The sequence below is a fragment of the Mercenaria mercenaria genome, chromosome 5 (genome assembly GCF_021730395.1).
Source record: "Mercenaria mercenaria strain notata chromosome 5, MADL_Memer_1, whole genome shotgun sequence".
Taxonomy (NCBI): Eukaryota; Metazoa; Mollusca; class Bivalvia; order Venerida; family Veneridae; genus Mercenaria; species Mercenaria mercenaria.
Genome location: NC_069365.1, coordinates 64,357,729 through 64,382,081, shown reverse-complemented (window position 1 = coordinate 64,382,081; position 24,353 = coordinate 64,357,729). Strand labels below are relative to the sequence as shown.

General features: G+C 34.9%; 1 protein-coding gene across 1 annotated transcript in view; it reads left to right on the top strand.

Moving 5' to 3' along the window:
* The window catches only part of LOC123557427 (gamma-aminobutyric acid receptor subunit beta-like), a 107,731-nt gene that overhangs the window by 56,986 nt on the left and 26,392 nt on the right, over window positions 1-24,353 (top strand). The window contains exons 2-6 of the mRNA XM_045348870.2: window positions 509-609; window positions 2,022-2,089; window positions 7,948-8,038; window positions 13,428-13,560; window positions 18,874-18,956. Of these exons, the coding sequence (XP_045204805.1) occupies window positions 509-609; window positions 2,022-2,089; window positions 7,948-8,038; window positions 13,428-13,560; window positions 18,874-18,956 (476 nt within the window). The remainder of the gene's footprint in view (window positions 1-508; window positions 610-2,021; window positions 2,090-7,947; window positions 8,039-13,427; window positions 13,561-18,873; window positions 18,957-24,353) is intronic.

Sequence of the window (24,353 nt, the reverse complement as noted above, 5' to 3'; positions counted from 1 at the left end):
AAAACTTTGCCGTAATGCACGAATTTCTACTTCTTGTAAGCCGGGATATATTGCAGCTTTTGGACCATACCTTAAAGCGAGTATTTCATGAACGATGTATCTTAGGTTGTTCTGAATATATTACCTTATACTAGTTTCTTACTCCTAGGCTTAAAGACGTTTAAAAAGTATTGATAAACACTAGTCTTAACAGCATAACACAGTCAAGAATTACTGCACAAAGAGATGTACTTTATGCAGTAAGTGACAGTTCATTCACATTGCTTGTTCTTTTGAAAAATGCAGCGCAAAAAGCTCATGTTTACTGGGTTTTGTTCAGCCAGGTATTATTACGTTGAAAAACAGTAAAAACTCGTTTTTAAGTACAAGATTGATGTCTGTTTTCTACAAGCATACTGAGAAATCATTGATGATATTCCACCATTCCAGAAACTGTTAAACTGAAACAAGAATAACAAATAGATTATATTTATATTCTTATCATATGGCATTTTTCTGTATATTTCAGAGTCAAAACGCAGGACTTGTCAATGAAATTTAAAAACGCATCTGAGGCTATCGAAAAACTGCTGGACGGATACGACATTCGACTAAGGCCTGATTTTGCAGGTTTTTAATCTTACCTTTATTTGATGTTGTAATCTTACAGTGCTGGAGAAAAATCTTACATAAATTATGTGTTATGACATTTAGCCGTTAGAGTAGATACACGTTCTATAAACATGAATTTGCTGTTCAATTAGCCTATCTCAGATGAATTGTACCTATTTATTTACTTAATCCTCTCAGTATCAGCATGATATTTCACCAACGCAGTTAAATGTTGACCTTGACCGCATTATTTTACTTATTAGGAGTCCAACACTCGACTATCTGATGTCGTCCAAAAGTGTTGATACATAATCTTATTGGGCAGTCATATATCACTATGTACCACCTTCTTCAGATAACATTTATAAATCAAAGGCCTGAATGGCCTGAGTCGGCTAATGATTGATGTACTGACAGTATAGTCTACCAGTTTCAGTTTGTTTTTAGTTTTTTTCTTAAAATTTCATAACACAGCTCGATATTTACCCAAAATATTATATCCTGATACGATTACACTTTTCTCCAGTTTGAACAATATATTTTACAAATTTTGATGATACGAAGACATTTAGCAGCAATTGGCAGTATCTGACATTGAAGTTTACGGTTAAATTACCTCTTATTTAAATCTTTTCATAAAAAAGTTGTTTCGTTTCGTGAAAGCAGCCAAACATAGACGATCTACTTCCGATTTTAAAAACTACAAGAAAATACAATTTAATGTTTCGCCGATTTGTTTATTTCTCGAAAAATAAGAATTAAATTCATTTTTAATATCAGTAGTAAATAAACAAACCAGTAAGAGCTTCTTCTTCCGATAATTTATCCGTTTACTGACTGCAAAATTCAACCCACGCAAAGTTTATAGAAATCATACGATGCGTGTTTACGTTCAAGGTGGGAGAATTAAGGCTGATGGGCTATGTTACCTAACGCATCCAGACGATTCAGATTTTGTTTTTAAAAAAGCATTGTGTGCGTTTCTGTAATTTTATATACGTTTTTATACGTTTAGAAATTATTAGACATGCGTACTTGCTTTATTTCTATACGTAATTTACGCTAATACGCATCTTATCTGGAGCCCTGTGGAACTATTTTTTGTCTTTCGCTGGATGTTACCCAAGCTTTGTAAGCCTGCGCAATTCTGAAAATGCACATTTATGCTTAATGAGTTACATTCGAGAATTGCACAATTTCAAGTCATAAATATGACAGATTACATCGTATATTGGTCATAGCACAGGGAATTGACACAACTTAACTTCATTCATGCAGTGAATTGTTTGAAGTTTGAGAAATCTAATGGAACTACATCCCTTCACTGTGTTATTTGGTCCATTTAGAGAATCGTTGGATAGCAAGGACTCGTCAAAAGGCTTTCAGCCTTTAGCCGACTCAATAAAACATGACAACTAATTTATTTTCAGGTGAACCGTTGTCAATTGGAATTGAAGTTATTTTGGCAAGCTTTGATGCTATATCAGAAGTTAATATGGTATGTTCACGTTGTCGTCGTTATGTTACATTTTTCTACACTTTTTCTTCTCATATAATACTGATCAATGACATAAAATAAATGTGGAAATGGTTTTCTTGTCATATATGTACGAGACTCAGTTGATTATTTGAATGGCTGGTTGCTTGTATGTCATGTCTGCCGTAATTTTGGTTGCGACATAAGTATTATTCAATGTGAGTTTTGTTCAAAGCAAGTCTACTTAATTTTTGAAATTATGAAACACAACTAGTTAAAGGAATCGGATAGATGTCAAGTTAAAAGCAAAAAAAAAAAAAAAAAAAACAAATGCAGATATAACATTAAAAAGGGCAACTTCTTCCGCAGGTGCCAAACATTCAATAACCTTCTGAAGGCCGGGGCGCCGTGTTTTCTCTAGAATTTGTCAAAGGTTTGAATATTAATGAAGATAATAGAATGTTTTATTGAATCTGTTGCTCCTGATTACACCCCTTTATAGCTTAAGCTGTAAAAGTTTGAAAACAAACAAAAGGTTTTTTTAAAAAAGATACAGGGCCGCATTAGCCAACGCACACTTAAAAGCATATTAGCTACGAAACGTGTATGCACTCTGCACTTTTACATACGATCTGGTATTTATAAAGCAAAACAAAATGTAGTTTTTAAAGTAAAATTTTCATGTTTTTATGTAGAATATGTTTTACAGAACACATATTTTACATCATAATTATATTAATTATAATCTAGGAAACTTTGACCAAAAAATAAGACTAAAGGAGGAGTCGAAAAGTGGGGGACGAAATGACAAATTTTTAGTCACATACGAAACATCGGGTTTTGACGGCAACTATTTTGACAGAATGTATTAAAATCCTGAGCCACACAAACAGACGTGGTTGAGGACAAACGTTAGTTTTATGATAATGTAAGATAAAGATTGTTTACCTGTCTTTCTTAATATCCGATGTGTACAGCAAAGTCAGCAGTTACTGAGCTGAGCATTTCTGTTTCAAGTTTTCGTAGCGTGATGAAATTAATTTGTTTTCGCAACAAGTGCTTTTTTATCTATTTCATTCGATGGTGGGGTAATAATAGAAGAGCAAAGCATGTCGTGTCATATTCATGACATTTGCAATACAAAAGAAGTGAATATTTTAAAATTAGACAAAATTATACTGCTGTATGTTATGGTGGCATATTTCTGCCAACCACATAATTTATCTCGAAATATTTCGTAAAAATGTTACTTATTCATTTACTATCTGGCAAGTGACAAAACTGCGTGTTAGTGCACTACTGCCATCCACATACTCACTTACGTTAACTAGGTATCTTGATTTTTGACAGTTAATCAGTAATGGTTACGATATTTAAAAATAAACACTGTTTGGTCCTCCGCTACATCAAAGCGCTCAAAACACTGCTGGCGGCTGCAGTTGCTGCTCATCATTTGAAACATACTGGGAAGAAACGTGATATATTAGGAATTCTCACTATAGGTGGGGGCCAGGAACGTTTACCATGCACCCCCACCCCTTTGACTTTTTTTTTTCATAGGTACCAAATTGTTCTTTTGAACTATATATGATTTCACTTTTTCAATTGCAACCGTTAATTTTTGGAAAGGACATCCATATAGATGATAATCAGTCATATCTTAGTCAGCTTTGGGGATAAAACAATAAAAATGTTACTCTGAAGGTAAATAATATTTTCCACATTAGGTATTTTAGCTAATTTGCATAAAATCAGTGCTATAACGAGTTCTTTTATTTGATGGTTTCATTATTATTTAATTATGTACACATCCCTGCAAACATCCATATACTGATATAGGGTTATGATTTGGGACTGCCTTCATGGAATATGTGTTTTGTTAATGGAGATTTATGTCGTGAAGTGTATCAATGCAGTCATTTACATGAGAAATAATTTTAAAAGCATTTCTTTTATTTTGGAAACACGTGTATTATAGTGAGATATTTATGCGCTCATTAATAAAATATTCACTGTTGAAAATAAGCAGTGAACAAAAACTAAACACAAGACAGGTAGTTTAAGTAATCTTTATATTTAAACATATGAATTTGCAAAGAGCTGTCAAGAATGTGAACAATATTAAGTGGTTGAAAACCAAAACTGTTAAGAAAACAATTACTTAATACTATTCAAAACTTTTAGGAAGTTACTGACTGCCTTCTGAACGACGCTACTATTTCTGAAATTCAAAAACCACTTTTATAGAACTTGAATTTTACTCACAGGAATGACTGCACATATCAGCTTTATGATCATATAAATGCACAGATTGATAATAGTGTGTGTTTTATTGAAATGCCATCTAAAATAATAGTTACATCGATGGTGTAATATATATACCGCGGTATATATATGGATCGGACTGGATATATTATATATTGGGTCGGATTCGTGCTTTTTCTTCTTCACAAGCCACTGTATGTCTCCACATTGAAGAACATCAAACCTGAAGATAAAATACATTCGGTAACTTCAAATGCGGTCATCCGCACACACTAACTCCTTTACATTTAACCAAGTGACTGAAAAAAAATACTGCCCTTTAGCATATATATTGGTGTAAGAGTGGACAGGTTGACAGTCGTATGGAATGACAAACGTATTGACAGACATACAGACAGTAGGGGCAGATGAGGTATTTATTGAACGTAATTAGGTATAAAACACTATTCAAAGCTTACTCTTTTACTTATTTAGGTAAATACAAAATAGTAGAGTACTTACCTTTGACTGTGATACTCCGATGCACAAGTTTTCTTTCCAGAGAGACGTTTTGCTACAACTTCATCATATTTCGACCTAGGCCATACAACACTCTTGTTGTTTTTCTCTATGTTTTTAAATAAATTAAGTGTAAACTTTTTTTCATTAGACATACCATTATGTTCCTTTGCCATTTTGTCTAGCACTGAACATGTCAGTCTTTGGGAATGAGAAACTACAGTATAATGTATTATTTAACAGCGAATGTGATTTTACATTATGCATATGTATAGGGAAATCTCACTCACTCAATGACCAGCAGGTATACAAAGGACATTAAGGGAGGATTAAAATCTTATAATCGATATGAAAATGGTCATACCAATTAATAATCATTACTATAATAAAAGTTATTCTAACAATTTAACAAACCACCGGAGTATTATCAGGCAATATATTAAATTGGTCAGTGTTTTTCTAGGCATTATACAAAATATCTTACATTTTTAGGTAATTTACATAATGACCAACTACCTTAGTCATTTTGTAAAATGCTTTAAATTTCAGACATTATGCAAAATGCCTAAAGTTAGAAACTGCCTGTAACTTATATATATATATATATATATATTAGGCAATTTCTGAGTTAACAGAAGGAAAATATCTTAAACTTTACCCTAACAGTTTAAATAAATCAGTATGTGATACTAATGGCTTCAATTTCTTCTTAAATATCTTAAAATAACAATGGTAGTGGTAACATATTTTAAAGTGTGTTACGGGAAAAAACAATTCACTGTCTGACAAGTAAAGAAGCATATTGTGTTCTTATAGTACAAAATAACTAAGTTATATTAATTATCTTTCTAGAATATTTTCTAAATAACTGATGCAATAAAACAAGGTTGTTGAAGTGGTAACGTAACATGTGTTATGTATATTACATTATGATTCCTCCTTCAGTTAAGTGTTTACTCTATATCTGCGAACAATGAAAATCACATAAACATGTTATTTCATTGATAACAATTAATCATATCATTTTATTCAATTTTAGTGGTCTCAGTTTTTATTCGTTGTTTGCGGCACTGGTTCAGTTTATGCAAATTTTTTCAGCATACCTAGTTTGGAGTAAAAATACCATAAGAGTAACAAAATACTATTTAAGAAAACACTGAGAGACTTTAAGACCAGATCAGAACTGTTTGATACATTTAAATTGATTTAAAACTTAGAAAATGTTATTATACCTTTTTGTATTGTTTCTTACTTTTCATAGTACTATGTTTTTAAACATAAACTGTTCAACTTATTAGAGATACCGTTATCGAATGTTAACTTACCAAAAGGTTCATGCTAAAATTGTCAATTAATCGGCAGTACGGGAATCTGATAAGCAGGGCAAATTTACACATAATGCTTAAATAAACTTTACATATGTATACAGTATGTTTAGTCCTATGGGTAAGAACGTTAGCAGGATTCGGACTACTTTTGTTTTTCATGTTTTCTAAGGTTTGTATACACAGACAGTTTTTCCCTTTAGATTTGCAGTTTGAACTGTTAGTCTACAGTGGGTTTAATTATTTTTCACATATGACCTTCTTAGCAGCAGAGGATCTCTAACCATTTTGGTTGTTCATACTTTTTTATACTTTTTTTACTATACGATTCATCGTAATAAACCAAGTTTTCGACATTCGTCACTTGATTAGAAAACACCCTGGTGTCATATTTCAGGATCTACAGACTGTCAAAACAAACAAGAAATATTCCCGACATTCAATACCGTTTAAAAAATTCGAGGGCTGCCACAAAAGAGACGTCTAATCATATAGCAGAAATTATAGAACAATAAAACTATTTTGGCATCTTTCAGAGCTAGGGCAATCTAACCACTAACCTTTCCATGCTATGCCTGAACCTCTTTTATAACTGAGTGACCGTGCAATACGACGCATGGTTGTGCCCCAAAACATCACAAAAATCTTTCAAAATGTTACATTCGAAACTTGAATTCAGCTGTTTTTACACAGTATCTAGTTATGGCGATTATTCAAATTGAAAATAATCTATGAAAGAATACACATATTTTTTTTAAATACACCATCCTAGATTGTAAAAATGGCCGGCAGAGGTAAAATTACTTATAAAATGAACAACCGTCGTCTTTAAGTACACTAGATTGAATCAATCAAACTAGAAGCTTCAAAACGCTACTAGCCATTAAATATGAAAACTCCGATATGTATTTAATATTAGTCTGCCTTCGGTAGGTTCTTGACATTTGTCATTTGACATGATGAAGATATGTCTCATTTAGAGTCATCTTGCACTAAAGCAAAGTAATGATTCAGATTCTTCGAAGTAAACTTTTCTATACAACACAATATTTTATTTCATCAACAAAAAATTGCAGTCTGAAAAACACATAAAATCTCAAATTGATTTGTTGATATTTTTGCTTGTTCGAGAATCTAAGTTCTTCAAAACATTCCCGAATGCTTACGATTTGACTTGCCAACAATAAAAGTCAGGGGTATAATTATCACTTACTTGGTTCACTTTTTAAAAATACTTTTCAACATCTTGTTTGTCAGGTTCACATATTTTCCAATACGAATAAATAATTACACACACAAAAGAGTGTAATAATATTTTTCTCGGTTAGAGTGCAAACGATGAGTCAGTGGTAACAAAAAATTCCATTGCTGATATTTGCTTAACCTTAGCCTGTTGGCGCATGTGATTCTGCCTTTGCGACCAGTGCAGACCAAGATGTGTAGGCTGATCATGGTCTGCACTGTTCGCTTTTCAGTCAGTAAATTTTCAGACAACACCCCTTCGAATAATAAATGTTGCTGCCCAAATTGAATGATAGACTAGATCTAGTCCAGTTTTGACATTTAGCAGGGTAACGGTTAAGAATGATGTCATGTTGCGTTTGATGATAATTGTTCATTCCAGGATCACTTTTCCGTTAAGGTAATCTTTACTTATTCTCCGAATGCTGTTTCGGCATTCTCTGGTTGTCATGAAAAAAAAGTCTGTTATGGCCGAAGGATGCCGAATCCGCACGGAAATTGCCGATGTTCAGTACGGATCCACTACCTTTAGAGTATTTAAATTTTCAGGACTACACAATAACTATGTACCTGAACCAGTACTGGGAGGACAACAGACTCGCTTTTTCTAGTAACCAAACAGACAGTATGACACTCTCAGGTGTGAACGGTATATATGTGATATTTTAATGTGTTGTGACATTTAGTTATGTGCGATATTTATCATTTTTTATGTTGTAATATTCAGTTGTATGTTTGTTAACGAGTTTTACGAGATTTAGCTGACAATAACTGAATTGTTCAGTGGAATGTAGTTGGAAATCGGTATATCTGTTAAAACGTTTTCTACGCGAAGTTGCACGTTGAATAGTATATATATATATATAATATTTGTTTGCTTCAACGTAAGAATGAAATGTCAAGCGAACGTTTTAGGTCTAGTGTTCGCTTGTGAAAGATATTGGTATTCCATAGTTTAGCTACTCATGGTTCATTTACATCAACTCCAAAAATTAGATTTCATTTTTATATTCACTTTATATTACATTTGGTTTTGTTAGATGGTTTATTTCCAGGAACTACTTCTTTCTTGTTTGTTTGATGTTTTTTCACATGAGTATCACAGATTCATGATAAATGTCAGACTCAATCGATACAACTTCTAGACAGAACAGCCAAAAAGACCAGAAAGATCGACCTGTGTTAAACTGTGATTCGCCATCCAAGAAAAATACTGTAACAGTTTCAGATTTTAATTATCCAAAAGAAATCATTTCAGTGTGTCAATTCAGTCAAAAGAATAAATTTGAGATATAATTGAATTTTCTTCATGAAATGTTTTCAAACGATGCTATTTTGTTTATGTTTTCGTAAATGACGTCACATTGTGCGTGCAGTCTGGCTGAAAGGAATGTCCTTTCTGTACAAAATACATACACTGTATACATATTGACTGTTCATATTTGATTTTACTTGTAGACATACACATTTTCTTTTTTATCATTTTTTTGCTTATGATTTAAACGAAATTGTACCAATTTTGTAGTTCTGTTACAGTGGAAATTAAATTTCAAGTTGTATTTCTCCATTCTATTTCAATAATTCACTTGTTTTAAACATATTTATTCCCAACAATAGACATAATTATATTTACACACTAACTTTATAAGTACATTTGATGGAAAGGGTTAGAACGAAAGACAAGTCTTATAGAGTTCTTCTCCTTTGTTCTTCACTTAAAAATATAGTAATTAGATTTATCACAGTTAATTGGGGTCACGACCCTCTACTCTTCCTCTGCCCCTGTCAACAGTTAGCCAATATCTTTTAGCATTTTAACACGGACTGAGCATAGGTGACGGTCATAGAACTTGTTTTGTTACAGTTTCAGTATGTTTTAAAAAATGTATTTTAACCATCATTGTTCTTTTTATTACAAGATATAGGCAACCATCTTCCCATAAAATCCAGGTTATTTCTGATGTATCTTTAGTCAATTTTGTTCCATTCTAAAAGCAATGTCAATCTTGGTCTATTCTAAGGACAAGGTCAATTTTGGTTCATCCTTAAGGCAAGGTTAATGTGGGTGCATTCTAAGGACAAGTATAGTAGTACATTGTATATTGTTTCATTCTAAGGGTATGGCCAATGTTTGTCCGTTATTAGGGCAAGGTCATTAGTGTTAGTCCATTCTAAGAAAAAGTTTAATGTTGGCCCATTCTTAGGGTAAGGTTAATGTTGATCCATTCTTAAGACAAGGCCAATGTTGATCCATAATAAGGGCAAGGTCAATGTTGGTACATTCGAAGGGTAAGGTCGTTGTTGGTACATGCAAACGGCAAGGCCAGTGTTGGTCCATTCAATCGGCAATGTCACGGTTGGTCCATTTATTGGCAAGGCCAGTTTTGATTCGATCTAAGGGCAATATAATTGTTGGTCTCTTCTAAGGGCAAGGTCATGTTGGTCTATTCTAAAGGCAGGGTAAGTGTTTGTCCATTTTTAAGAGCAAGGCAAATGTTAGTCTATTCTACGGGCATCATCAATGTTGGTCCATTCTTAGGGCAAGGCCAATGCCGGTCCATTGAATACAAGGTCAATGTTGGTTCATTCTAAGGACAATTGCAATTTTTCTCTTTTCTAAGGGTAAGATCAATGTTGTTCCATACTAAAAGAAAGGTCAATGTTGGTCCATTTTAAGGGCAAGATCAATGTTCGTCTGTTTTAAGGACAGGGTCAATGTTGGTCTCTTTTATGGACGACGTCATGTTGGTCTATTCTAAAGGCAACGTATGTGTTGGTCCATTTTAAAAGCAAGGCAAATGTTAGTGCATTCAACGGGCAACATCAATGTTGGTCTATTCTAAGGGTAAGGCAAACCTAAGTGCATTCTACGGGCAACATCAATGTTGGCCCATTCTAAGGACAAAGTAAATGTTGGTCCATTCTACGGGCATCATCAATGTTGGTCCATTCTGAGGGCAAGGTCAATGTTGGTCCAATCAAAGGGCAAGGTAAATGTTGGTCAATTCTAAGGGCAAGGTCAAGGTTGGTCAAATTAAAGGGCAAGGTAAATGTTGGTCCATTCTATGGGCAAGGTGAATGTTGGTCCAATCAAAGGGCAAGGTAAATGTTGGTCAATTCTACGAGCATCATCAATGTTGGTCCATTCTAAGGGCTAGGTTCATGTTGGTCCAATCAAAGGGCAAGGTAATGTTAATCCATTTTTCGGGTACTGTATTAGAAACAAAATGTTGATGCTTAGGCGGCCAAACAAGAATGTTTCTCGAGATAATTAAATCATGTAGGAAGCATCTTAAGACTCATCAGTTAGATAACAAAAACAAATTCTTTTGTATGACATTGCGGCTTGGATCAAGGTAATGACATGTGCTTTTTAGCTCACCAGAGCACAAAGTGCTCAAGATGAGCTATTGTGACCGGTCATTGGCGTCCGTCGGCGTCCGTCGTGCGTCGTCCGTTGTCCGTCAACATTTGCTTGTGAACATTCTAGAGGCCACATTTGTGACCCAATTTTAGATTGGGTCAGAAGCACAAGTGCTAGTGACTCTAGTGACAAGTTCAATTGGGTCCGTAGGGTCAAAATCTAGGTCATGCCTGATCAACGTAAAAGCTTGTGAACATCTAGAGGCCACATTTGTGACCCAATCTTTATGAAACTTGGTCAGAATGTTAGTCTTGATGATTTCTAGGTCAAGTTCTAATCTGGGTTATGTGGGGTCAAAAACTAGGTCACCCAGTCAAATCAAAGGAAAAGCTTGTGAACACTTAAGAGGCCACAATTTTGACTCAATCTTTATGAAACATGGTTAGAATGTTTGTCTTGATGATTTCTAGGTTGTTAAGTTTGAAACTGGGTCATGTGAAAGTAAAAACTAGGTCAATATGCCAGATCAAAGGAAAATTTTGTCAACACTCTAGAGACCACAATTTAAGTTTGAAACTCTTGATAATCTATAGATTTTGTGGAGTCAAAAACTAGGTCACCCAGTGAAATCAAAGGAAAAGCTTGTGAACACTCTAGAGGCCACAGTTGTAATCCAATCTTTATGAAATTTAGCCAGAATATTTGTCTTGATGATTTCAAGGTTAATTTTGAAACTGGGTCATATGGGGTCAAAAACTAGGTCAGTGGGCCAGATCAAAGGAAAAGCTTGAGAACACTCAAGAGGCCACAGTTGTGAATCAATCTTTTTGAAATTTAGTCAGAATGTTTATCTTGATGACCTCTAGGTCAATTTTGAATCTGGGTCATGTGGGATCAAAAACTAGGTCAGTAGGCTAGATCAAACGAAAAGTATGTGCACACTCTAGAGGCCAATGTTGTGACTCAATCTTTATGAAACTTGGTCAGAATGTTTGTCTTGATGATCACTAGGTCTAGTTTTAATCTGGGTCATTTGGGGTAAAAAAAAAGGCCACATGGTCAAATCAAAGGAAAAGTTTGTGAACACTCTAAAGGCAACAGTTGTGACTCAATCTATATGAAACTTGGTCGGAATGTTTGCCTTGATGATCTTTAGGTTAATTTCGAAACTGGGTCATTTTGGGTCAAAAACTAGGTTAGTAGGCCATATAAACTCTGGTGAGCGATATAGGGCCATCATGGCCCTCTTGTTTTATTTCCATTGTGGTTTATTAAATTGGTAAGTGTTTTCTGGCCTACATCGTCATAGTTTTGGGTAATGATATTGCAAGTTTTGGTCCTATAGTGTTTCAATATCATATGTGTATGAAGCTTTTAAAACTTAGCTGATGATCATTTATAACAACAACAACAACAGCAACAGCAACGACATCTATTTAGCAGAATCGACAGATACATGCATTTGGCTAATGGACAGAATACAATCACTAATTTAAAACTGTTATGTAAATAAATGTTAGACAGATATCAGTCCTTTGAATATGTATTTAAAATTCAAATGTACTTTTTTCTTAGCAGATAACAACAAATTATCAAACGTTTTCAAATTTGTCTACGATATTTTTGGCAGATATTGTACATGTTAGTTATTTTTAGGACACGTCAATAACACATGCTATTCAGATTATTCTACATTTAAGTTGCACTTTTGACATATTCGTATTTATACCACTATTATAATATGTACAATGTGTCAGTAGCTTAACAACGTAACTTTAGACGTTCTTAAGCAGCTGATCAATTTCCTTAAGTAGTCTACATTTAGTGTGCTATGGTTCAGACATAAACAGCGTTTCAAATCTTGAATAACATTCTAGTTTTGGCATGTTTGTAAAGCTACTATGCCATTCCTGTATAAATTGATCTTTTAACCATTTTGCAACAATGCCAAATACAGTAGTTCATATTCGGCGCCATATGGTTCCATAGTATCCTAGTTGTTCTAACATGGCTAGACCAATATGTACATCTAGGCGAATAAGCATTAGTGTTTAAAAATATTAGTCTTGATAGAGTCTGGATTGTTTGTAAGATTAAACCAATATTCTAAAACTCTGTCTTTACAATATATTGAGAGAGGTTACCTTCCCCAAACACTGCCATACTTGGGGTCTGCATTTTGACACCGAATATTTTTAACAGAATTTCATATTCGATTTATGAAACTTGTAAAACAAAATACAAAGTTCTATGCATAGAAATATAACAAAATTTCAAAAATTTTCATGAAGCCCGTAAATATATGCTTTATTAACACCTGTAAATTAAATAACATATGTAAGTAGGCTGAAATGAAAGTCAGTACAGCTCAATGTACCGTAAACAAATTATCAAGAAGCTCTTGCATTTATATATATAATATTTCTTCCATATTTGTATGTATTTGTATTGATATATCCGATAGTTGAATTTTAGAATTCTTATTATTTCCATCTGGATGAAAACAAAACAAGAATTAACTCTGATATGCTGTCTAATTAGACCTTTTAATTTGATTATTCGTAAATGTATGATAAACAAAATAATTTCAAGTTTCTTTTGTCTGAGAAAAATGATATGTTTCCATTTCAGACATGTTAAAATTATATATTTTTGTACGTTGTAGGAGATTTTGCGGAGAAAATTTGGGTCCCTGATACATTTTTCGCCAACGACAAAAATTCGTTTTTACATGATGTCACAGAAAAGAACAAAATGATCAGACTTTTTGGAAATGGTTCAATTATTTATGGAATGAGGTAAAAAAATTATATATTGAGAGTAAAGATTTATTTCTGCATAAAATGTATAAAAGATGGCATCACAATACATTATCTATTAAAACAGAAACAAACATGTGATAGTGATCCATATCAACTACATTATATACAAAGGAAGACATGGAATCTCTTATTTCCATTGTGGTCCTTTAAATACATACGTCAATTCTTCTCATAAAAAATGTCAAAGTGTATACTAATAAAATATTTCCATTCTCCCTGAATAAGTAAAAGTGTAAGAAAATCGATTTACTTTTGTTTACAACGTGAAAGTCATTCTACTAAAACAATGTTGTGCAATGCTACTACCCGTTTGTTAGATACCTATCAAAATAACAACACTAATCAAAATGATACAAATAAGTCAGAAACAGTGTGAAACCATTACGGTTACAAAGCAATAACTGTTTGCTCCAGACATGGTTTTACGTCATTCCCGTCTCAATGAAGCAATAACTGTTTGCTTTAAACAAAGTTACACGTCATTTTCTTCTCATTGACACAAAACTGTCTGCTTAGATGTTTACGTTCTACTCGTCTCAATGGAGCAACAACTGTTTGCTTCAAACAAGGTTTTACGTCATTCCCGTCTCAATGAAGCAATAACTGTCTGCTCCAGACAAGGTTTTACGTCATTCCCGTCTCAATGAAGCAATAACTGTTTGCTTTAAACAAAGTTTCACGTCATTTGCTTGTCATTGACACAAAATTATCTGCTTAAATTTTCACGTTCTACTCGTCTCAATGAAGCAATAACTGTCTGCTCCAGACAAGGTTTTACGTCATTCCCGTCTCAATGAAGCAACAACTGTTTGCTTTAAACAAAGTTTCACGTCATTTTCTTGTCATTGACACAAAATTGTCTGCTTAAATTTTCACGTTCTACTCGTCTCAATGGAGCAACAACTGTTTGCTCCAGACAAGGTTTTACGTCATTCCCGTCTCAATGAAGCAATAACTGTCTGCCCAAGACAAAGTTTCACGTCGTAATCATCTCAATGAAGCAATATCTGTCTGCGTAAGATAAAGTGTCATATTATACTCTTTTTTAATGAAACAATAACTGTTTGATTTGGACTAAGATACACAATGTAGCCACAACTGTCTGCTCCAGACAAAGTATTGCGTAATACTCGTCTTAATGAAGCTATTACTGTCTGCTCTAGACAAAGTTTCACGTCGTTCCCGTCTCAATAAAACAACAACTGTCCGCTCAGGACAAAGCGTCTCACGTCGTATTCGTCTCAATGAAACAATAACTGTCTGCTCTAGACAAGGTCTCACGGTCTTGCCCGTCTCAATGAAACAATAACTGTCTGCCTTAGACACGGTTTCACACTGAAACAATAACTATCTGCTTTAGACAAAGTTTCACGTTCTGCTAGTCAATATTAAGCAATGACTGTCTGTTGTAGACAAAGTTTCAAGGTTTACAAGTCTAAATGAAGCAATGTCTGTCTGCTGTAGACACAGTTTCACGGTTTACAGGTCTAAATGAACCAATGACTGTCTGCTGTAGATAAAGTTTCACGGTTTACATGTCTAAATGAATCATATTTTGGTGTAGATACACATGTGCCTTTTTCTCTTGTTGCTCTGTCTTCTGTTAAGGCATATACTACATACGTTTTTGGTTCTTAAGGTTTGTTTTTATATATTAATACAGGAGCATTTTTGTGTTTTACATGCCATGCCTTTTTGTTTCTATTACATGTGTTAGAGATTCACCTGGCGGGGATTACTTTTATTTAATTTACACTGTCCCGTCTCTTTGGAACATGGTGGCGGGGGGGGGGGGGGGGGGGGGGATAAGAGTGATGTTGGATGCGCACCATAAACCGGTTTAAGTTCCCCAGTGGTGTTTTTGCCACTGACCTTTCCAAGGTGGTGACCCACTGTGTTCCTTTATTTGTTCGTTTTGTCCTCGTGTGTTTGCTTTGTATGCGCGCGCGCGAGCGCGCGCGTGTGTGTGTGTAATGTGCACGTCTGCGTGCTGTGGGTTTCGTTGTGTGGAGGCTTTGTTTTTGGAACATGGCATTCCCTGTTTGATATATGTCCTTGTTTTTTTGTTTAAAACTAAACAAGCTGATTAAATTGAAATAATCCTACAGGTCTAAAGACGTAACGAAATCACATCGACGAAAGGTCATCCATTAAATTAAGATTAAGTATGTTTTTGTTTAATTTAATTTAATTTGTTTAAGCTCCTTTGTGATGAAAGCTTAAAACTTATTTGAACCACTCTCGAGTCTGCTTCCTGCAAAAAAACAGGACAGGTGTCATATGAGAAGCTATGATCATGATCCTAGTAGGACTCAAACCCACGATCCCCGGTGCTGTTGTTAGCTCACCTGAACCGAATGTTCAGGGTGACCTATCAGTATAGGTGAATGATCCGGCGTCCGTCGTCCGTCGTCCACATTTTCATTTAAACATCTTCTCCTCCGAAACTACTGGTCAGAATAACACCAAATGTGGTCAGTAGCATCCTGGCATGGCCCTCTATCAGGATTTTTCAAATGGTTTACCTTGGCCCCTTGTAGGGGCCGCCAGAGCTAAAAATAGAAAAAAACTTTAAAAAACTTCTTCTCATAATCTCATCAAACTTGTTCTGTAGCATCATTATAAGGTCCTGTCACAATTTTGTTCAAATGGGGACACTTGGTCCCTTTAAATGGGCCGCCAGAGCCAAAATTAGAAATACGTTTAAACTAATTCTTCACATGAACCTGTTGAAGGATTTTCTTCAAACTTGATCTGTAGCATTATTATAAGGTCCTCTTCCATATTTGTTCAAATGGGGGCACTTGGCTTCTTTTAGAAGCCACTGGAGCGAAAATTAGAAATACCTTTAAACGACTTCATCTCATGAACTGCTTGAAGGATGTTCATAAAACTTGGTCTGTAGCATAATTATAAGTTCCTCTCCCAAGTTTGTTCAAATGGGGGCACTTGGCCCCTTTTAGGGGCCGCTAGAGCCAAAATTAGAAATACCTTTAAACGACTTCATCTCATGAGATGAAATGCTTAAAGGATGTTCATAAAACTTGGGCTGTAGCATCATTATAAGGTCCTCTCCCAAGTTTGTTCAAATAGGGGCACCTGGCCCCTTTAATTGGCCGCTAGAGCCAAAATTAGAAATACCTGGTCTGTGGCATAAATATAAGGTCTTCTCATAAAATTGTTCAGTTTTGTGTGTTTGGCCCCTTTTAGGGTCAGTTGGTTAAGGTTCTCTTCAGGTGAGCGACGTAGGGCCATTTGGACCTCTGTGTTATAATATTTCTTCCAATAAAAACATTTTGACCATGAAATCAAATATATGACAAACATAAAATAACACGTATATTACTGGAAAGAATAAGATTTTTTATTGTTCAGGAAATATGTACGTATATGTCTTTAATATTTGATCAGTCAGTACTTTATATCTCAAGTCACATACGAAAACGTACAGCCATATTACTCCTAACTATTTCATGTTGCTCCTAACTGATCCATGAACGTATTGCTCTTTATTGATTCACGGCAATAACGCTACTTACTGATTCACGACCAAATTGCTCGTAACTGATCCATGACCATATTGCTCCTAACTGATTCACGACCATATTGTTCCTTACTGATCAACGGCCATATTGTTCCTTACTGATCCACAACCATATTGTTTCTTACTGATCCATGGCCATATTGTTCCCTAAGGATCCATGACCATATTTTCTTACTGATCCATGACCATACTGCTCCTAACTGATCCACGACCGTATTGTTCCTTACTGATCCACAGCCATATTGTTCCTTACTGATCCACGGTCATATTTTTCCTTACTGATCCATGACCATACTGCTCCTAACTGATCCACGACCATATTGTTCCTTACTGATCCACAGCCATATTGTTCCTTACTGATCCACGACCATATTGTTCCTTACTGATCCACGGCCATATTGCTCCTTACTGATCCACGACCATATTGTTCCTTACTGATCCATGACCATACTGCTCCTAACTGATTCGCGACCATATTGCTTCTTACAAACACGCACTACCGTATTGCTCCTAACTGATCCACGACCATTTTGTTCCTTACTCATCCATGACCATATTGATCCTAACTGATCCACGACCATATTGTTCCTTACTGATCCACGGCTATGTTGTTCCTTACTGATTCATGGCTATATTGTTCCTTACTGATCCCCGACCATATTGTTCCTTAAGGATCCATGACCATATTGTTCCTTACTGATCCATGGCCATACCGCTCCTAACTGTTCCACGACCATATTGTTCCTTACTGATCCACGGCCATATTGTTCCTTACTGATCCATGACCTTATTGATCCTAACTGATCAACGACCATATTGTTCCTTACTGATTCACGGCTATATTGTTCCTTACTGATCCACGACCATATTGTTCCTTACTGATCCATGACCATATTGTTCCTTACCGATCCATGGCCATACCGCTCCTAACTGATCCACGACCATATTGTTCTTTACTGATCCACGACCATATTGTTCCTAACTAATCCATGACCTTATTGATCATAACTGATCCACGACCATATTGTTCCTTACTGATGCACGGCTATATTGTTCCTTACTGATCCACGACCATATTGTTCCTAACTGATCCAGGTCCATATTGTTCCTTACCGATCCATGGCCATACTGCTCCTAACTGATCCTCGACCATATTGTTCCTTACTGATCCATGACCATATTGTTCCTAAATGATCCATGGCCATACCGCTCCTAACTGATCCACGACCATATTGTTCCTTACTGATCCACGGCTATAGTTTCTTACTGATCCACGACCATATTGTTCCTTACTGATCCACGGCCATATTGTTCCTTAAGGATCCATGATCATATTGTTCCTTACTGATCCATGACCATACCGCTCCTAACTGATCCACGACCATATTATTCCTTACTGATCCACGACCAGATCATAACTGATCCACGGCCATATTGTTCCTTACTGATCCATGGCCATATTGTTCCTTACTGATCTACGACCTTATTTTTCCTTACTGATCCATGACCATACTGCTCCTAACAGATCCACGACCATATTGCTTCTTACACACACCCACTACCGTATTGCTACTAACTGATCCACGACCATTTTGTTCCTGACAGATCCACTTGCATTTGTGTCGCCACATGATTAATCACACTACTGTCTTTTACTATAGATAAATATACTGTACAGACACAAATCTCATTTTATTACCTACTTTTACTGTCTAGATAGACGAATTTTCTTCATTTCCTTTCAGATTTACCACGACGTTAGCCTGCATGATGGATTTGCATCATTATCCGCTGGATGTTCAAAACTGTACTGTGGAAATAGAGAGTTGTAAGTGATTTTGTGTTCCTTGTTTTCGTCTCTTATAGATACACGGTCAATTGTATTGCTAGATTCCGTGTTCACAAATTTATTGTCTCGTGTATAATAAAACAAGATCGGAGCTATACAGTTTAAAAGTCGGTTTGTATTAAACAAAGGAGCATCCGTCGTTAGTTGGTTGTTGTTTTGTTTCACTTACGCACTTTAAAATATTTAAAATATAAAAATGTAAGTTTACTTTAGACTTTGCCTTTTGCGTCGTTCTTGACCTATTTACTCAATTATTGATGATAAACAAGTGAACAGATTTCAAGACTATAATTATCCCTGTAATATTCAAGAAAGGTGTAAAGAAACATCGAATTTTATGTACAAAAATGGCCATGATTTTCCTTGATCTCAAACTTTAGTTACGGTGACCAGTACAAGGTTTAAACACCCAAAGACAGCGCCAATCTACTACGTTAGGAAAGAAGAATGTGATATATTCCAAAGTTGTAGCATAATTTTACTAACATTTTCATGTAGAATATGGGAATGAACAATGATTCTCCGCGCCCACAGGCGCGGAGTATTTGTGATGGCTTTTTTTTGTGAGTGCAGTGCAGTTTATGTCGTAAATGACGATTTTTTCCCTTTCGATTTGCAAAATTTCAAATTTTTATTTTTAATGTCTGATCTGGCCCATAATAATGGCATCAAATTTAACAACAAAAACGAGAAAAATAGTTTTCACAAAAAAAAAAGAAGCAGGAAAGAAATCAAAGAGCAGAAAAGAAAGCAATTTTTGTCAGACATCACGTGGAAAATTCCTTTCGTTTTCAGTTTGATGAATGCACCAGGAAGAATGTTACCTTTTTCATGCGTAGTAATTTTATTCTATTTTAAATATTGATTTATTATATTGTAGGCATTGTTATTTGCCACATTTATTTCATATTATAGGGGAGTATAGGCCTTTTATTCCAATCGAAATTGCGGATACTGCTTTGTAAAGTTAATTTATGCTAATTTTAAAACCCACTTTATTGTGTTACTTTTATTGGTATGTATATAAATAAGTTTTATACTACTACTTCTGTATTAGCATTTGTTAAGGATTGTTGTGCATTTGTTAAGGATTGTTGTATGTTGTGTATCGTGCTGTTACTTTATCGTTGTTTCTATGTAATAGTCTGTAACTTACTCTGCAACTCCTTAAAAGTACAAGGATCTGTCATCTTAATGTAGGCATGGCTATGCCCATTCCTCTTTCGGTAATCAACACCAAACTTATTGCACAGTACGTACGTCTAAAACAAACATCTATAAACAGTGTTTTATATTTTTAGTTTTATACTTTGAATTTTTAAGTTAAGTATTTATGTGTTTAATGTTTGATATGCACAATTATAGTCAAACGTTTTACAAATTCACCCAACAAAAAGGCAAAAACTGGCCTTTGAACCAAGGTGACTTGCATTTTAAAGTATGTTTGCTCTATTATCCCAATGTAGGTTTCTTACAGGCTGACCTTTAGCAATATCAGAACAATGGTCTTTCTTGAGAGGTGGCTGATTGCACAAATTGACTGTTTGTCCTTCCAAAATACCAGTTGATCAATATATGACTGTATGTAGTAGTAAAGGTCTTTAAAGTAGTGAACTGTTTAGTCAATTTTCATTGCTGCGTATTCAGAAGCTGTTCTCTAAGGAAATGGTGAAGAAAACAACAACAACAACAACACTACCCTCTAAGTAAATACACCAACATAATCGTCAACATAAATCACTTGGGTTATAATTTTCTTGTTCCTTTTAAACTGTGAGTTTCACGCCCCTAGGCGGGATAAAATGATGTTTGTTGTGTTTCATTCATTGTACATCTTTGTCCTTCCTCATCATTTAACTTGAAAGTATCATATAGAGCCCACATTCCTGATTAGACATTTATCAGAATAATGGTCTTCATAACTGAGATAAGATTGAAACTCAGTCATTTCGGATGAACAACTACGTAAGTCTGAATTTAAGCACAACCTTGTGTATGCAATACATTTCATTCCATATACCGAAACTTAGAGGTCAATTCCGCATATGGGTCATGATCAGATAATATTTAGGTCACTAAATACAACAATAAAACTCCTGCTCACACTACAAAGGCAATGTTTTTTCACCATCAGACTGTTTGTTTGCCTATAGACACCAGTATCGTTATATCATCTCCTGTTCTATCAGTACCCCGTACACTGCTTTGTTTGGCGCGGAGTTTCCTTTTGCTGCATCTTGCAGCAATGTTCGTACTTGTAATATTAAGAATGACCATGACAAATCATCACCCGATTTACACATACCTCAAACAAGTTTGGCGGCCGTAAGAAGTCTCCCTGTACATTCATTCAGAGCTGTTATATTTCGATCTCCTCAGATCGTTCAGCACGACATTTATGTTGTGTTAGTGTACCGTTTAATTTTTCGGCTTGGGTGGTTCCAGTACTCCCGCTTTAAAAGCTTTGGGTATTGTTTAATCACCCCATGGATATGGTGCCTGCTTTTTAATTTTGTCTTTTGGCAGTTTCTGTGATATGCAGGCTCCATAACCACAGATCCCCTCTCTAAGTTCCAGTTTGTTTAGTTCTGCCCATTGTTTTCTCGTTTAGGGCAAAACCATTATTTTATCTGGGGACCATACGCCGCTTTTCATATAATTGCACTCTGTGTATCATTGAAGGTTCCATGTGCACCGCCGTATGAAAACATCTGCGTCTCTAAATTATATTCTGGTACTTATAGCATGTGTAAATGTTGAGTTCTGCTCAACCCGGGGCTAGAGGGCGTGGACGGTAGCTTGTATTTCCACTACCGTCCATGAACAGGCTCAACCAAACCGAGCCTGCAACATTTTCATTTATGTCGTGTTGGGCGACCTATAGTTTTCCACTTTTTTGTTTTAGTTTATTCATTATTTGATTATAAATAGAATTCAGCTTGATAATAAGAGTTCTTTACTTGCGTTTAAATATATATGGTTTTATATATGATGTTAAAATAATAAGACTTTCAAAAAAATATATATTTTTGTTAAGTCACTGTCAATTTTATCTGGTAAAGTATTGCTACAGTTGTTTTCCAGTCTGTTTAGTTCTTCCCATTGTTTTCTCGTTTATGGCAAAACCATTATTCTATCTAGGGACTATACGCCGCTTTTCATGGAATTGCACTCTGTGCATCATTGAAGGTTCCATGTGCACCGCCGTATGAATACATCTGCGTCTCTAAATTATATTCTGGTACTCACAGCATGTGTAAATGTTGAGTTCTGCTCAACCCGGGGCTAGAGTGTGTGGACGGTTGCTTGCATTTCCACTGCCTCCATGAACAGGCTCAACCAAACCGAGCCTGCAACATTTTCATTTATGTCGTGCTGGACGACCTATGGTTTTCCACTTTTTTACTTTAGTATATTCATTATTTGATTATAAATAGAATTCAGCTTGATAATAAGAGTTCTTTACTTGCGTTTAAATATATTTGGTTTTATATATGATGTTAAAATAATAAGACTTTCAAAAAATTATATTTCTGTTATTAAAGTCGCTGTCAATTTTATCTGGTAATGTATTGCTACAATTGTTTTCCAGTTTGTTAGTTCCAATTGTTTTCTCGTTTAGGGCAAAACCATTATTTTATCTGGGGACCATACGCCGCTTTTCATGGAATTGCACTCTGTACATCTTTGAAGGTTCCATGTGCACCGCCGTATGAATACATCAAGTGAAATAACTGCAATTAAATAATTAGGACTTGAAATTGAAACATCTTTTTTAACAATAAAGTAAAATTCACTCATAAATTCAAATGAATGTTTGGAAAATTAAGCCATTACGTTTCTGTATCATATTTATCATACATGTCTGATGACTTTCCAATAAAGTAATGGCCCTATGTATTGCAAGCACACTGTGAAAGTGACTGATCCCAACTGAGCTACTGAAGTCCGAATTTCCTTGGTCTACTTCTAAGATCTAGGCATTTAGCAGTTGCATGCTACTATATGTACTATGATGTTTACAGGTAAATCAAAAGTTGCGTAGAATCGGTCTATAACATGAAAATTACGGAGATACGAATTCAAATTCCAACGTCCGTTTGCAAATATAAGGTATAAGAAGATTCTTTGTGAACATTGACCATACCCAAGCTAAATAATAGGAGACTTAAAACACACTTGAGATGTCTAAAACATTTGTGTAATGTGATATAAAATGCCGCTATAATTTAACATTCGAAACAAAACAAATCCTTGTCTCAAACTTTTTTACTTGATGATGAAATATTCATTCTGGAACTGAGACAGACTCCGTAAATTATATTTATCTTCATTTTTAAATTGTAATCAGATAGACGGAGCACTAGTCTAGGAATTCAGATCAATTGGTTTAAGATGTCTTTCCCGAAATCCTGTTAAAGTAGTGAAAATATGGAGGACCCTAGAAACTTAGACATCATCATTATTTATGTTTAGGGTTCTCATTTGATAAGAAGCATGTTGATTGTCCACTAAGAATGTTTGTGATGCATTTGTTTTCAATTCAACCGTTTTTATCTGAAACACCAGTGATATCGAGATTGGAGACTAGTCGCGCAATGCAATATATTCCTCGGTCAATTTCCTCATTGATCTTAAACAGAACCAATAAATGGAAGAGTTTAAAAAGTGAGTTTTTTTTTTAATTTGGTATATATCTGACATAACTGTAAGTTTATTCCTGTTTACAAGACTAGTGGATCTTACATATAAACTTCTCTAAGAAAACTTTCAGAAAAATCATGCTATATGTGCTTGTATATAAGGCAAATATTAGAAATTGGTTGTCAACTTTTTAAATCATTATTTTGTCATTTCATTTCAACATACAGAGTACCAAATCATTAATAGTAACCAATGTCAATGGAAACTGCAATTGTGTAGATTTTGGCAGGATTTGAATAACCTAATAGGATATCTAGGCTTCTGAGAATTATAGCCGGGTATACTTTTTTAACGGTTAATCGCATTGTTCATAAATTTCATCTCAGTAGATTGAGACCATAAATTATTCATAAGAATGTTATTGTTACGCACTGGGGTGGATGTTACGTCCACATATAGCCTTCGGCTAAGAACTAGATACCTTCAAGAGGACTTGGCTAATCGACATGATAAAACACCTTCCAGTGTATTAGGCCATTGACTAGAACCTCTATATTAACTGTTTATGAAGTATAATTTGTGTATTATATAACGACATGCACAAATAGTTCATAGTTGAAGTATCAAAGAATAAAATTTATACTGATCACGTTAAATATCAAAGGAACTTTAGCAATTCACAAGATACCATACAGTGTTTATCATAAAATCAGCATAAATGTAGAGGACGAT